The sequence below is a fragment of the Poecilia reticulata genome, linkage group LG12 (genome assembly GCF_000633615.1).
Source record: "Poecilia reticulata strain Guanapo linkage group LG12, Guppy_female_1.0+MT, whole genome shotgun sequence".
Taxonomy (NCBI): Eukaryota; Metazoa; Chordata; class Actinopteri; order Cyprinodontiformes; family Poeciliidae; genus Poecilia; species Poecilia reticulata.
In genome coordinates this window covers 13,725,263-13,742,098 of record NC_024342.1, presented here as the reverse complement: position 1 = coordinate 13,742,098, position 16,836 = coordinate 13,725,263, and the positions used below count along the sequence as shown (strand labels likewise).

At 38.1% G+C, this 16,836-nt stretch overlaps 1 protein-coding gene across 13 annotated transcripts in view; it reads left to right on the top strand.

Annotated features, from left to right (window-relative positions):
- Positions 1–16,836, top strand: part of LOC103473595 (RIMS-binding protein 2-like) — a 68,637-nt gene that overhangs the window by 35,709 nt on the left and 16,092 nt on the right. For 9 of the 13 annotated variants that reach the window (XM_017307873.1, XM_017307877.1, XM_017307879.1 and 6 more), the window contains exons 5-13: positions 2,784–2,906; positions 6,055–6,159; positions 7,471–7,521; positions 9,423–9,627; positions 10,601–10,758; positions 10,891–10,970; positions 11,076–11,185; positions 13,740–14,549; positions 15,739–15,762. In XM_017307873.1, the coding sequence (XP_017163362.1) occupies positions 2,784–2,906; positions 6,055–6,159; positions 7,471–7,521; positions 9,423–9,627; positions 10,601–10,758; positions 10,891–10,970; positions 11,076–11,185; positions 13,740–14,549; positions 15,739–15,762 (1,666 nt within the window). Of the gene's footprint in view, positions 1–2,783; positions 2,907–6,054; positions 6,160–7,470; positions 7,522–9,422; positions 9,628–10,600; positions 10,759–10,890; positions 10,971–11,075; positions 11,186–13,739; positions 14,550–15,738; positions 15,763–16,836 lie in introns of those variants that run through there. The other 4 variants (XM_017307872.1, XM_017307882.1, XM_017307874.1 and 1 more) reach the window with 3 other exon arrangements.

The following is a 16,836-nucleotide window of genomic DNA, read 5'->3' as shown; positions in this document are numbered from 1 at the left end:
AGTCAGCTGGCTGAACGAAGACCAATACAGATTTCCTATTCAGTTGGGAAGATGGAAAAATAAATCTGCTCCTAAATATTTCTGGACTCATGGATCGCAGCATGAAGCAGCATCACCCATCACTCATGCTATGGCAATGCTGTTTTAAAATACACTTGGCAGCTGCGGGCAACATATCTATTAAATAGCCGATTGCAGCCCAGCTATCCATAGCCCGCCTAATTTACAAGCTAATAGCAGGTTTTACACTTGGACTGCTCTATAAATAGCAGAGCAGGAAAAACAGCAGGGCATGATATTCTGCAACTGAAAACTGCTATTAAACTGAGTGAGTATTCTATATTATTTTTCATATGTGTGTATCCAAACCAAAATTACAATTAACATATTTTTTAACAGCATAACTAGAAAAATTATGCAGTTTTCTAATCTGCAGTAAAAATTATTGTTGCATTTCTGCTTTTTCCACTTTAAAAATGTAAATCCACTTTCTGGATCTTCATCACCAACTTCATGACACAGATCTTTTTTTTTTTGTTGTCCAATCTTTACTAAGCTCCTGAAAAACTGACCAGAACATAATTTAGATAAAATGTGCAACTTCTGAATAGGACCAATATCACCTATCTTTTTCTTTTACTTCCTTGTCAAACGAATGGGATGTTTTTAAGAAGACACCTCCCATTTACACTAAAATCAGAGTAATACAGCTGCACCAGCCATTTGTTGTGGGCCAAACCATGACTCATGTGTTATTTGGAACTTTTAGCCTAATTAGCAGCTGCTGTTCCTCACTGGTTTTGCTTAGAGAGTTAAATAAATGCCATTTTAGCTTTAAATTTGTGCACAATGTCTTGTGAAATTGTGGTAATCTTTCTCCAAGTTAATCATTCTGTGAGAATCATATTTTAGAGTCTTAGCGAGGTAGTTGTGTATCTTCATATAACTTACACAATACTTTATAAATGGATTAGTGACGAGAGTAATTCCCGCAGATCAATATGACTGGACCAGTGGGGTCATCCTCAGGTTACAAACGTTTTCATTTAATACTCGTTTGGGTTCCTTATGTCATTATTTTTCGATCTTCTCTCTTAATAATCTTTGTTTGCATTGACCCAAACCTTCATCCACTGCATCTGGATTTGCAGCTACAACCACAAGTCTTGTAATGGAGACAATGGCAGACTGAGATGGATGCTTTGGCAACAAAAGTGACTTTCAGAATGCGGGTGGAGCGGTGTAGGGGGGTTGTTGACATGTGTCCAGGAAGCCCTGCTTAGACCTCTTGCTCCATTAATGATGCCATCTGTGCACAGACAAGGTGGGCATGGAAACAAAATAGAAACGGGGCTAAAAGCATGTTCCTTCCTGCCAGAATTGTAGCGGGAGCGAGGGTAGGGGGCATGTGGGGACGACTGCGGGAAGAACCTTGTTTGGATGATACGTTCTTATTGAAAAAGTCATAGGAGATATTAATACTTGAGATATTGATGTAAGTGGTTGAGAGAACTGTAAAAATAAACTTGGTGGTTAGCCAGTATGTCAAGGTTTTGTTTTTTTTAATTTTTTTTTGACAGTTTTAATAAAATAGAGGATTGCAGCAATTGTTTTACATGTTTAAAGTTCTTTACAGATTTCAGAGCATGCCCTTTGCATTTCATGCCTCGCTTATGTGAAGTGAGTGGGTGGTGGATTCAAAGGGTTCAGCTTGCAGTTTGTGCAACTGGATGTCACTGATTCCTGTACACTTCATAATTAAGTGAATGAGTTTAAAATGTATTTGTTTCTCAGTATTTTACTTAGAAAATACACAGACTTGCTATGGAGGCTTAGGATTTTTTTGTTTGTTTGACAAGAGGAGCTCTATGATAGCTAGAAAAAAGTGTGTGGTTGAGGTGATATGATGAAGGACTTTTAACAAAAACCAAAGCGGAAGAGTTCAGTCAGTAACATACTTCAGATGTATGGAGCCATCGCTTGATTTTAAGAACCACTGACGTTGTGCGAGATATGACCATTCCACCATGCAGGAGTGCAAAACATTATTCGCTTTTAATAATTTCTCTCATTATTTTGTGTATACACATGATGTGTCTGGAATATGCATCTCTAACAAAAACAGCATGTAAAATATTGATAATATTAATCATAATAAATGCTAATTAATGGTAATCTGCTGCTTTTTTTTTGTCCATGCAAGCATCAGAAGAGTTAGTTCCCTTCAGCAGCTCCCGCTGCTGTCACAAATCCCACAAAATAAATGAGCTTGTTTTCTTTGCAGCTGCCTAATTTTGTGCGCTCTAGGTGTGCGCGCTTATCTATTGTGCTCCCCTCAATTTTTTGGTAATTAATGAGGAGATGAAGGTTGCATGGCTGATGGGTGGCTCAGCTCAATCTTGTCAGGCCACCTTTAGAAGTACCAGCTCAAGGCTGACATTAAAGCGAGACGCTGGGTGCTCAAGTCTGCAGCTCAAAGTCACCAAGGATAAATAGAAATGTCCTGATTAATTTCTCTTCCGGTTGTGAACTCAAAAATCCAACCTCAGACCAACAAGATAGAACATGTAATTTATTATAAATTTAAAACATAGATCTTGTGAAAAAGCAATATTCAGAAAACACACATTCTTTTTGTTTGTTCCATTCTAAAAACAAATCTGTTGGTTACATTTCATAACCGTTGGTTTCTAGTTTGCAGATTGATACTTAGACTTCTCTAATTATTTCCCATCCTTTCCTGTCTAAAATCTGAGCTCTGTTTGTGATTCGCGTCCCTCCAGGTGCGATGCGACTATGTCCAGCTGAGACAAACGTTTGCCACAGTGAGCCGGGAGAAAGACAAGGCCCAGAAGGAAAGGAGCCAACTCCAGGCCAGAGTCGAAAATCTGGAACATGTGCTAAAGGTAAGACCTGCTATATGACTCTGTGTCTTATTGACAAGCTTTTGACATACTGAAATCACAAGAAATTAAATAGGGTTTTAAGAGATTTAAATGAACTCTGACTGTGTTTACACGTTTAACACAATTGAACTGTCTAACATAAAATAAACCCATTCTGTTCAACTCCGCAGACAAAGTCTGGAATTTCAAAAACATGAATACAAAAATCCTGCGAGCATCCTTCTGAAGGTAGTTGGTGGAACTCGACATTATTTTTGGGGAAATTGAATTAAAATGAACCATTATAAATGCACACCGCTTCTGGGGTATTTGTAAGTAAACTGTGTCATTTTACCAAAATTCGTCATGTTTTTGGTAAAATTCATCATTTTACCAAAAACTGCATGTTCACAGTTCATTATTTATAAATTCACCTTTTTGCAGATTTTCTAAGGAATATAACTCAAAATTATTTGCTGTGGACTTCCTTCTAGAGTTGTGTGAGATTGTTTCCACTGTTTATATTAATCCATATTAAGGCATTTTTGGTGTGTGAACAATTAAAATAGGCAGTGACATGTATTTTCAAGGGGGTCTCAAGTATTCACAGATTTCAGCTATTTGTAAGTGAACATGGTGCTTAACCACCTCAGAAAGTTGACTGTTTTAGTTTATTTGAGCAAATAGTGGTCTCAGTCAACACGAATAGCTAGAACATTTATATGCTAACCTGATGTCATTTTATTAGTTAAATGCCGTTGTTTTTTTGAGAATATTTTAAACAACTTTCCACAAACTGAAGATTTTACACATGTTCTCCATCATTATATGTGGGGAAACAAAAACTCTCTCCTTCCTGAACAGGCGTGGCAATTCCATGGTGTTTATAATTGCATATAGATGGTGTCACAAAAGAAAACATTGAGTTTAAGGTGCTGCGTTAAATCACATCTTCACTGACATCATTAACTTAAGGGGTGTCAATCTATGATGTCATCACCCGGGCTCTCCCAAACTGCACAAATTATAAAAAGGCATTGCAATCTTCTGATTTTGTTGAAACCCCCCAAAATGTCCCACCTTACTTCAAGAAGAGGCTTCTTCTTTTATTGTGTTCCCATCTTCCAATGGTAATCAAACAGTCTCGCCGCTCTGTGCGCGGCTCTGTCGTTACAAATCCTCGTCTCCTTGCATCTCCCATCGATTGTCTGTTTGTCAGGATATTCGAGAGATAAATGTGCCCATATGAGAAAAGCTGACCTACTCCCTGATACAGCAATGAAAGGTTTGTCACTTTCTCATTTAGCATTGATTACAGAGACAAAGATACTATTTAGAGAAAATTACATGGGGCGGTGTGGGTGGAGAAACCACAGATAATGGAAACACAACATGGGAAAAAAGTAAAAAAAAAAAAGGCTCACTTGAAATTTTTCCTTGTTTAAACCTAATTGGGATGAAGCATCATGAATCTTGTTTTGAAGCGGATGTAATCTGGTAACAAAAAGCTTTTTAAGAAACCCAATTAGGTTATGTTATATTTTTATCACCAAACGTGTTTAGGAGGTATTTTGAGGACGAGGCAACATTAATCATCTACATCCACATGTAAGAAAAAGGCCAGTATGCTACAGATTGTACTAAATTAGTTTTGATTGCCTCAAAGCCTCCCTTTAACTTGTAACCACCTTAAAAAAAATTATATTTGTTTACATTTTCTTGCTGCGTTGTTTCTGAGAAAGGATCCAGCAGAGTAGCAAAGGGAACAATAAGAACATGTGTTCAAAATTCACATCAGTAATCTGCTCACATAACCTCAATCTGATCAGTGAAACTTCTCGTTATCTATTTCTGTTAAAAATGTAGGATGTAGGCATTAGCAAGGTTTGTAAAAAAAAAAAAAAAATCTGTTTTTACCAAAGCTCCACAGCAGCTTAGAGCTGTTCTGATTATGCAAGTGGCTGCATGCTCAGGACACCCTGAAGTCACTCTGGGAGGTAAAGAAGCTTTTCTTCCTTTTATTAGAACGAGAGAGAACATGAGGGTAAAAATCTAAATGTTAGGGCTTCCTCAGCCATTTTCCCTAAATGTGAAGGAACATTTTATGATCCTTAACTTGGTTTCTGAAAGATATCGTTGCTGGTTGTGACTTTGAGAAGAGAAACTGTGTCAACATGACTTGGCCAATTTGGCAAAGGGTAGATAAAGGATCAGCCTGAATTACCATGCAAGACGTCTTTGTCTGAGTCAGTTCCAAACGTACTGTAGAGATGAAAGCTAAATAATGCAGCAAAAGACAAAAAAAAAACAAAAAAAAACTGCTGAATGCTGTCTTTATTTGCTTTATGTTCCCCCGCAGTAGCATTTCAGAGTACAATGGAGAATGTGCAGGAATATATAAATGATGTCACCCAGACCGAAGCCAGTGCAGTGCCTTCTTATTTTGGTGGTTGTAAGAATAGTAAAATTACGCAAGATTCTAACAAGTGCATGTTGAAGGATCTCTGTAGTGTAAATGCTTCAGCATTCACACAGTGAAAAGCTGATAGTCTCTTAATATAAAGAGTTTAATAGATGCATACCATTACAGGAGAGAAAAGGCTCCATTTTTGAAACCTGAGGTTTAAAAGGCTTAGGTAAATAAATAAACTGTGATATTATTTAACTCTCGTGTCTCATATGCTATGGCTACACCTGGTATGTTGCTCATATTACTCAGAAAGGTTGGTAGGTACAGATCAGTCAGCAAGCAAAAATAAACCAAAGACACAGGTAATGAGAAGATAATACCAGGATTTGTTGGCTTGTTTTAAAGAGCTTAAAGTGTAATATCTGTCAATAAATACACGCATTGTTTTCGTACACACTGACCAAGTACAGTTTTAACACACTCCGGACTTTGCTCTTTGGGGCTTCATGAATTTTATTGAAAACGATGTGATGCCAACTAGTTTGTGCTTTGGCAGTATTTTAATAACATATCCCTCTGTAGCCAGTGGATAGAAAAACTGTTTGGGGTCAGTGACATGACTAGCCTCTTCTTAATAACCACTACGGCTTGAAAAGTCAACTTTTCTGCCACTAGCGGTGAAGAAAGAGTCTTGCCAGGTAAATCTTTGGAAACCATCTCTAAATAGCATCCTTCCTCTCTCTCTTTATGTCTCCACAGCATATGAACGAAGCCTTGCAGCTAAAACAACAATTGCAGACAGAGTATGAGCGAGGATTGGTGGCCTTTCACAGCAAACAGAAAGAGATCAATCAGCTACAAAAGGTATGGCCATGAGTAAGAACAAAGCAGAGAATTAATCACTGAAAACTTGTTTTCTTTTTCCAGTATTGATTTTGTGCAGCGACTTTATGCCAAAGCTCCTTGTTCAGTTATTGATGTATTAGCAGCCCATTTTTTTGTTGATTCACTGTCACACAGTCAATGGCACTCAACTAGAAAATAAAAAGATCTCGGAAGGCTGTCCAGTCTCCAGTTTGATAGCAAATACAAGTTTAGCTTCAGTGATTCTGTGATTAATAGGGACGTTGATATTTTTCAATCTGTAGTATTTTATGTATTTTCATTCTGCTTTGGAAGTCAATGACATTGAACATTGCAAATAACCAGTTTGTTATTCTGTATAGTGATCAATTTCAGGACAATCTGTTTTTGTCTATAGTTTGTTTGCTGGAATAACACAAAACCCGAGACTGACGCCAGCAAACGCTTCGCAGAGTCAATAGCCACTGAACTCTAAACTTCATGTGGCATGCAAATTAGTTTAAGAACAATGTGTACAGGACTTTATGTGGATCCACATGCCTGCTGCAATTAAATTAAAGTTTCAGATATAGTGGTGTCAGTCTAGGTATGGTAGTTGACAGGAAAACAGAATATCTAACACTACAAATATAGCATTTGTTGATGGTGGGATTAATTTATAGAAGTATTTATCTTGAATTGGGTATGCTTGGTATGCTGTGGCATGCCAAGGCAAGAAGTTGTGGATAATTAACTTAGTAGGAACACTTTGGGGATGGTCATTTTTAACACAGGTGTATTTCCACATTTATTCTTTGTAGATCATCAAACCTAGCTGGATTAAGTTGCCTCAAAGTCAAATCTTAGTCTCATCTGAGAAAGGAAAAGATGAATTTATCGTAAGCATTTTTAAGCTCTTTCACAGGAGTGCCAATAAAAGTAGCTGACGCTGTAGGTTTTTCTGTTCCTCTGGTTTTATTTAACTTAAATTTGGTGATTGCAGTTAAACCAAGAATAGCTCCTAACTTATCCCAAATGTTTTATTCTGTCACATAATGTGTTTTTGTTTATATTTAAAAACTTTAAGTTCCTTAAAAATACTTGCGGAAGTTTTAACACACCTAAGAATAGATCAGAGAGCCCTCACTGGAGCAGTGCCATCAGGAGCAGGCAGCTACTCAACGACCGAAGCTCTGCCGAACCGGTGAGCCTCTTTCAGGCTCGTCCACAATACCGCGTAGACAGAATGTCAGCTGTGTGATGTCTAGTCCACCTTGCAGACTGTGATCACAGTGTCAGCTGTCACTATGTGTTTCTGTGTGTTCGCTGCAGGCTTGGGATCAAACTGACCAACAGCATGAGGAAGCAGTACAGTTATTAGAGGTACAGATAGTCATCATGTCCCATAAATAGGGCTTGATTTCTTTTTCTGTGATTGATGTGGTTTTAATACTGAGAAGCTACTGAGATACATTTCTATAAAATCACTCCAAGACTCTTGAAAAGACATTGAAGAACAAAGAAAAACCATCTTAATTCTCTCTACAATTAGAAACGATGTCTATTCTACTGAATATGTATATAAAAACAATCGTCCTTTACAGATAATAATCAAGTTGAGGACTCGCCACTCCATTTTTCTTTATAAAGAAAGTCTTCAAACTGTATCCAAAATGGAGGAGGAATTTAAGTAAGGACTTAAAAAAAAGATTAATTATTTCTGCTGATGGTGCTACAAGAACATTTAGGAAATCAGCAAAATCTACCCAGCTTCTTTCTCTGGGGTTCATGAATATCCATTTGCATGCATTCATGCAAATGCATCTTGTAGCTGCAATCAGGCACAAAGCAGTTCACTGACCAACACTGCTATGGAAACCATGCTTGAAGCAAAGCTTAACAAAAGCTCTCTTAGTTGTCAAGTAAATACAATAAACTGCTGACAGCAGAGGCGCAGGGCTTTCAGTGCGCCATAATGACTCCGCTGACAGTATAATAAGGCAGGTTACTTAAAAATCCAAAAGGCTTGATATTTTATGCAGAAGTAAGACTGATAAAAAAGTGTTCCAACTTAATTTTAGCAATAAAATCAACAGACAAAACCTTCCGACCTGAAATTGAGAATGAATCTGAAGTGTACTGAAGGTGCCATTAGTTGCATGTAATTTAATCGCAAGTTTCCCAAAGAGCTACAGTCGCTTGTAGGTTACAGACACCACATGAACAACTTCCCGCATTTAGCATCGTTATGTTTTACCATCTCTCATGAACACTTCAAGCAGCTCAGATTTGACTCTGAGCACATTCTGCATTCATATCTTTCCTTCTGGGGATATAATCTGTTATTGTGCACCACAAATGTTAATAAAACAAGTTTTAAGACTTTAAAATTGAAAACTTGTTTAGCAAACATGCTTTGCTCCCAAGAACAAAGCAAGAAAATTCTGAAGTTAGTTTATTCTTGACCAATTGTTTTATAAATTCTTTTTTCGAGTTCAAGAAATTGATAACTTTTTATGTAATGTCCAGTACCTTCGTCTATTAAACGGATACTGGAAGATTAAATTAATCTAGAACTGGCATCCTTTAGAAATCTACTATATTTAATTGTTTCGCATTTAGAAGCACATAGTGTGACATGTTCCATCAACGGCGTCCCTCAGCTGAACCTTTTCTTGATCCGTCAACTGATCTGCTTTGTATTTTATTAAAGTCTTCTAAAATACGCTACTGCCTCATCTACAGAAAATAATTTTCTCCTTTTACCCTAAATCCTGCTGTGATAATGGGTCTCACGCTTCTATTAGTGCAGTTCAAGTGAGGTCATGCTATTAGTCATCACAAGCATATTAATATGATTCTACTGGGCAGGCAAACAGTTTCGTGATTAAAATTCTGCAGTGAGTGAGTTAGTACTTTTCTTGTGCAGCAAATTTGTTGAGTCGGTCTTTTCCACACATTTGTTTTTGTTAAACCCACATGCAACTATATATGCATTTTTTTTACTGTCATTTCATGTCAGTAGCGTCATTAAAATGTAGCTATTGAGAAAAACCTTGAGATGCTCTACTCTTATTTTCTCACTGTAACAATTTACTCAGACTCTAGAATTTTTCTTTAGGAATTATTTTATAATTAGGCCAATGTTCAGCCAGCATTGACTAGGAGGACTAGGACTTTAGAGGGCTGGAACCTGTATAATCAAATATGATAAATCACTGTCTTCCTCAATTCTTCTTACGGTTCAGTACACTTCTTTCTGCTCTCTCTCCATTCTGTCAAAGGTCAAACTTTGTGGCCTGGAGCAGAAATGCAGGTCACACAGTGATCACTTCCACCAGCTGTCGAAAAGGCTGCCAAACATCCGTTTGCAATCAGAGCCTGTGGAGTTCCTGAATAGTAATTCCACCTTGGTGTCCCAGGTCCCGACCTCACCAGAGGAGAAACTCTCCCAAGTCATTGATGAATTTGAAGCCCGGTTGCAGAAAGGTTTGTTAACGATTTCACTTAAAAGCAAAGCTTTTAGCTGTGTATTTATTAATCAGGTGCTTGATGTATCATAAAAAACTATTACACACTGTAGGTATTTAATATTTTTTCTTTTTTGTTTATTGCAATGAATTAGATGTTTTTAAAGCAGTATTTTTTAAAGTTTTACTTTATGCATACCCTCCTTCACACCAATGCATTGTCATTTCCCAAATAAGAATTATTTGTCAAACCATAAAATAATAATATGCGATTTTTTTCCAGGTCTTGACAAACATATTGTAATGACATACTTATGCATAAACATGTAATGCACAAATTACTTTTGTACCCGTCAAAGAAGACCGTTTCATTCCGTTTCTAAAGCTGAATCTATGCAAGGTAATCTAATATTCTATTTAGGAGTTGGTCATGTTATATAATCTAATACCAAAAATAACTATATCACTGCCAACCAGGTGATTCCTCAAGAGCTTTTACCTGAATCCGTCTCTCATGTACTGTGTCAGTTCTGTGAAACAGATCACTTTTAGATACTGTTGATGTTCGATGGATTGGTGTGGAGATATTACACTTTATATGTTTTCCTTAATTTACTTTTTACAAAACTTTTCTTGTTATATACTGAGATACTAAGACAAGACGACTACAACTGCAACTACACGCATTTTTCATCACTTTCATGCATTCAATCACTGATGCTGAGGAAGTTGTCTTATAGTTTTCTCAAATAAATGAACTTTTCAACTTCTTAGCATCTGACTAAATAAGCCTCATTTCCCTGAGAGATTTTTAAGAACACATATGTTCTGCAGAAGGTAATTACTGACCGAGGCACAAAAGCCTTTTGGCGTTAAAGGTGTTAACTGTGCCATTGCTTAACGACTGAATCAATGTGTGCAATGAACAGCTAATGGGGTGCATGAGGAATGACAGCCTCTCTTTATTTGCTATTTAAATCAATGTCTCCTAGGTGATGAGAGTGCACCAAATGCTCAGCTTCTGATCCCTCAGTTTTCACCCTGCCCTCTGCAGACTGAAGACAGTGAAGCATTCAAACTGCTGTCTGTCAAATCCAGCACCGTAGCAACGGATCGCTCCAGCAGCCCCCGACAGCATCCCCCATCAGAGGTGAGAGTGGGTGACGCCACATCGTCACGTAAACCTCTTGACGATCTTTTTAAGTGGCTTAAAATAAATCTACTTGCATCCCAGCATCTTTGCGGGTGGAAATGGTGACTTGTGACTGTGATTGATCAATAGATGGAGGATGAGACACGCTCATCACCAAGGTCTAAACCTCGCTACACAGGCCAGGTCCGCCTTTGCACTGCCCGTTACAGGTGAAAAGAGGCCAGCATCAAAATATTTGTTTTGATTTTCAGGTGTGCAGACTTGGCACCTCACTCATTAAACTCAACATATTCTTGTGTCTTTTCTCTGCTAAGTTATAACCCTTATGATGGACCGAATGAACATCCTGAAGCAGAGCTCCCTCTTGTGGCTGGAAAATATCTATACGTGTACGGAGACATGGACGATGATGGCTTTTATGAAGGTGAGAGGGATTTTTAAGCTGTTTTTGATGTTGGCTGTGAGCGAAAGTATTATATACACATTGCATAAAAGACATACCCATTTTTGTAACGATGTGACTTAAATGCCCCTTGTTTTAAAAGAGTTAGGACTGCTTTAATTACTTCTTTTTGCTAAATGACAAAACAGTAAGTGCATGTTATTAAATTCAGAACTTCATATACATTTATTTAGTAATTGGTTGAAATATATTCTAGGCTGTGATACTGATTTTGTAGTATCTTTAAACAAATGTCTGACAATTTGCTTGGATTTTGGCTCATTTCTCCTGACAGAACCGGTCTGAGTCAGGTTTGCTGGTGGCTTGCACACAACTTTTCAGCTCTTGCCCACATGTGATTCAGAATGTCAGAAAATGTGTTAATTAAACTTTTTTGTTATAGATATATATCTGGGAGACATTTAGGTAATAACTCTGATTAAGTGGAAGCACACGAGATCCGTGGTTGTTACTTCAGCTGAGGATAAATTGTTCTGACTTCTAAAATAATGCAAATAAATACCCCTGAGGTGACATATGAATGTGATTTGGTGCAAACTGTCCAAACTTCTTCTCAGTTCAATTCAGAAATACCTTATTAATTCCAAAGAGAAACATCCTGTTTTAACTAATGTTATCCAAGCTTCTTCAAAGAGTTGTAGATGCTGATGGTTGTAGACAGGAAGATCTCCTGCAGCAGTTTGTATCACAGTGTTTCTGAAGAAGTCTCTGACTGACACTCTGCTGAATGACAGTCAAATGAAGGATGCTCAGGGTTGCCAGCTCGTTTTATGAAAAATCCTTCTTTGCACCACCGTTTTCAGTTGCTCCACTTCTTCAGCTTTCTTTGTCAGCTTGCTTACTGTTTTTCAGTTTCTGTCTCTGGTGCTGCTACCCCAACAAATGATGGTAAAGGAGATCACACTAACCACAACAAACTCACAGAAGATATGCAGCATCTTGCCACAAACACTAAATTATCTAAGCTTCCTCAAAGAGTACAGACTGCTCTGTTCCTTCTTGTAGATGACCTCATTATTCCTTCTGTTTCTCTTGAAAATCTACAATCATCTCTTTTTGTTTTGGTCTCATTCAAGATATAAGAGGTTTATTTCCACACCATGCCAGAAAAATCTTCCGCTAGATCTCTCTATTTGACTTCTTGTCCATCTCTGAAACGTGTCCTCTTTCTTTTCACGCTGGGCTGAAACAGACTAATATAAGTGAAATTGCTGCCAAAATCTAAAGAAAAAAACTGAAAGACCTTTTGAAAAAGACCTGCAAAGTAGAAAAAGAGTACTCTTTGTGCAAGTACGTATATTTGCTCTTACAAATATACGTATTTGTAATTTGTATTTGTAACGTATTTGTAATATACGTTACAATGCAATTAATTTCCTTTGTTATAATTAATTAACTTTGTTGTACATGGCACAAGGAGAACATTACAACACTGTTCGACCTTAATATAAAATAACTGTAATGCTGATGAAGTCATTTCTGTAAGCACTGGTGCAAAGGCGTCTCCTGCTCCTACATGGCAGTTTGCATGACTTGTCACCCTCATGCTAAAAATGTCCATCATCTGCCTTCTGGCCGTGTTCATTCTTTGACCTCTGCTTTGTCAGCGCCGGATGTCACCATGAACAACTTTCTTGCATACTTTCTCACAGCTGCTGATTGGAGTGACTGACTTTCTAATCTCTGTAGAATTACGGAGGTTTCTCCATCAGAGGCAGTCCTAATCCCCCCAGCTACCAATAGTGCAGCCGACGCAGACTTGTCGTAGTCACGGTGGGACTCATCTGCAGTGATTCATTAGCCGTGGGCGGTCGGATCGCACGACATTGTGGAGGAGCTCTGTATTTACAACACAGTAGGGAGACTTGGGCCTCAGACCAAGCTGTTGACAAGATGGGACCTTGGCCCCTTTTAGTATGATGACTAATCCAACGGGGCTTGGCTTAATCATCGGCGCACACAAGGAAAACACACAGATTCACGTACACATGAGCAGACAGATGCAAATGGTCTTAAGGTTTCCCAGGCAGGGATTGAAGGAACATGATGAGCTTTACTGAACTGAAGCATATCATCTATAAGTAAAAAAAATAGAAACCTATTCAGATTTTCCTTAAGTGAGCAAGTCATGTATGGAATAATGGGGTGCTCCTGAAAATGCTTTAAAGGTTCAATCCAAAAAGTTAAGTTGAAAAGGGGATATTTTAGTTTGGATACATAATAAAGAGTACTTAGAGCTCTTCGCTAAAGATGTATCATCAAAATACCAGTGGCATTCTAATTTATGACATGCCATTTTTTGAGTAAAACATAATTGCTTTTTTTTTTTCTTCAGTTGTTTCTTCTGTTACATTGCTTTATCATCTTGTAAGAGATTCCACGTATCTACTACCAGAAACAAAATACTTGGTCAAATAAAAACAAGTTACCTCTAAATTTGTGTTAGATGTAAGAGCAATTTTGGTCTTAAAAAAAGGCAATTCTTTTAACCATTTTTCTCCTTTCTGCATGACAGGGGAGTTGCTGGATGGTCAAAGAGGACTTGTTCCTTCCAACTTTGTGGAATTTGTCCAGGATAAAGAAAAACTAATTGGAGAGGGAGGGGAAGACTTAGGCCCTCTGGAACACATGTCCCTGGCCCTGATGACCGTGGATGGAGGTGCCTCCCAGGATGTAATGCTAGGCTCAAGTAATTCTCTCGTTCCATGCAGCAATGGGACAGGGGGGACCTTAGATCCTGAGGACTTAGCTGAGGATGTTGTGCCTTACCCCCGTAAGATAACCCTCATCAAGCAGCTGGCACGTAGTGTTATTGTGGCATGGGAGCCTCCAGTAGTGCCTTTGGGCTGGGGGAACATCTCTGGCTACAACGTATTAGTCGACGGGGAGCTTCGTGCCAGTATACCGTACACCGGCCGGACCAAGTGCTTGCTGGAAAAGCTGGACTTGGACAGCTGCATTTACCGTGTCTCCGTGCAGAGCGTCACCGACCGCGGCTTGTCGGATGAGCTCCGTTGCACCGTGCTGGTGGGAGCCAATGTGGTGGTGGCGCCGTGCGGCATGCGGGTGGATGACATCCAGCGGGACACTGCCGAGCTCTCCTGGCTGCCTAGCAACAGTAACTACAGTCACACTGTGTACTTAGATGGGGCGGAGCATGCTGTGGTAAAGCCTGGAAGGTATAGACTACGGTTCCACAACCTGAATCCCCTAACGGTGTATAAGGTCCAAGTGGTGGCACAACCCCATCAGGTGCCATGGCAACTGCCTCTGGAGCAGAGGGAGAGGAAAGAAGCCGGAGTGGAGTTTTGCACTCAAGCAGCAGGTCAGTGATGTTTTTCTGTTTGTTTTAAAGGCAACGAGCAAACAACATCCCCTTTACTTCGCACAAAAACATTATAGAAACTTGAAACTAGTCCACATTCTGTCACATTACAACAACAGCAAAAAAATCTATAAGTACTTTCTTAGGAATTTATGTTATAGAGCAACATAAAGTGGTTCATAATTAAGAAGAAGTAAAATTATTCATGGTTTTATGTTTTTTCTTTAATCCCTCATCCAATGAATCAGTACGCGGTAGAACTAAAAGACCAGTGAGACTTTTCAGATGTGTCTCTACCGGCTTTACAAATCTAGAGACGAAAGGTTGCTCTCCACCCCAGTCTAAAGTGTTTTGAAGCCTGTAACATATTTTCTCCTAGGATTTCCCTGTATTTAGCTCCATCCTCAGTCTGCAGGAAAGCATTCTCACGGCATCGTGTTTCCATCACCATGGAGATGGTGCTCTCAGGGTGATGTGTACTGTTGGTGATCCGCCACAAATAGCCTTCTCCATGTGGGCAAACAAGCTAAATATTGTGTCATCTTAACAGAACCAAGTGTTCACATTTGCTTCTCAAGATTGGTGGCAAATGTGGCATCTGATTCGTTTGGTGTATTTCATCAGTATTCAGGATTCTGTTTGTTTGTTCACTAATATCTAACACACCTCTTATTTCTCTTGTTACCTAACCTCTTATCCACAGAACAGCTGCACTCATACTGAGATAAATGACATACAGTTTGACTTCTAGAGACTTCTAAAGGAATTTAGTTAGTGGTATCTGAGCAAGGAGGACTAAAAGCACATGGACTATGATTTATTTTTTAGATTTTTATTTTAAAATAATAATAATTTAAAACAACATATCCATTTCCCTCCACTTAATACTTAAGTGTCACTTTATGTTGGTCTATTACATTCCAATGTGATCAAATAAATTTGATTCTGAAGGATACGAGTAACCCTGCAAGACTGTATAAATAAGTAATAGTCACCAAACGTTTCTTTTGCATAGCTTTTACAAGCATGGCATCAAAATTGGGTTTTAAAGTCAGCTAATTTTTTTATTTATGAATGTAAACTCTCAGTGCAACATCAATTAATCTTTAAATCTGTGTCCTGTGCTGTGGAGGGATACGGTCCCTCATTTTGATGTTGTGCTATTTTCTGTGTATTGTATTCCGTCTAGGCCCAACACCATATTGCAGAACAGGTCAGAGATTGAGCATCAGTGCTTGGCTGGTTTTCACATGTTTCTCCTTGAGCCACTCAGCAAAATACCTCATTTAAACTTTTAATAATCTTTTAATTTTGGTAAAAGGGTAATTGTTACATGTTCACTCAAAGCATGCAGGTAATGTTGCATTTGTTTCTTGTTCTGGAAGTTTGTTTCACTTACATATAATAAATTGACTTGAATGATTTTCTTTTTTTTTCTTCCAAATTTTAACACAATTTGTTATTTGCAAATATTTGCTAAAGGGAAAAACAAAAACAGACTTTGACTTAGTTTCTTACTATTATGTGCTGCATGTGTGGAAGACTGAATCAAAGCCCAGATTGATTCATTTATTTGTGTAGCAGCTTTGTTTTTATTGAATTTATTTTGTTTAAGGCTAGTTAATGGTAAATAAGTGTTGGTGTACAAAAGTGTATAAAAATATCTTGCTTCTTAAGAAATAATGTTAGTATATGATAGCATATTACATTAGTATATTATAATAATAGTACATTTAACTACTAAAATGTCATTAGACTTGAAAAATAGTCAAATATCCTTTTTTTTAAGTCAAACAGCTACATTGAACATACCTTCTCTGCTTTTATTTAACTGTTATAAGACAAAAACTGTCACATTAAAGCGTGGCAAGTTTTAAGCAGAGTTATTATTATACATATTTAACTCCAGTCCAAATCAGTGCTAAGGCAAAATCACCGATCTTCATAACAGCCCCTGTCAGATCATAGCGAACCTACTGCCTCCCAAATTCTGCTGGAAAACTAAATGACCTCAACAACACAATGCCGTTATTATCTCTTCCTATAAGTCACCCTGAGTATTTGCATGTGTCTTCACAAAGTATTGATGGGTTGTTCTGAAACTATTGCATAGCTTAATTGGCCTTTGTGATTGAGGCAATGAATTAAAAAATTAAAATCCCTTTTACAATAATTCCTGCACTTCTGTCACTTCCTCATTAATAGTTATACATTCCTCTGCATGGTTGTTATCTATGCTTATTTATGCATTAGAGGAATGCTTCACATCCCCCCCCCCCCCCCCCCC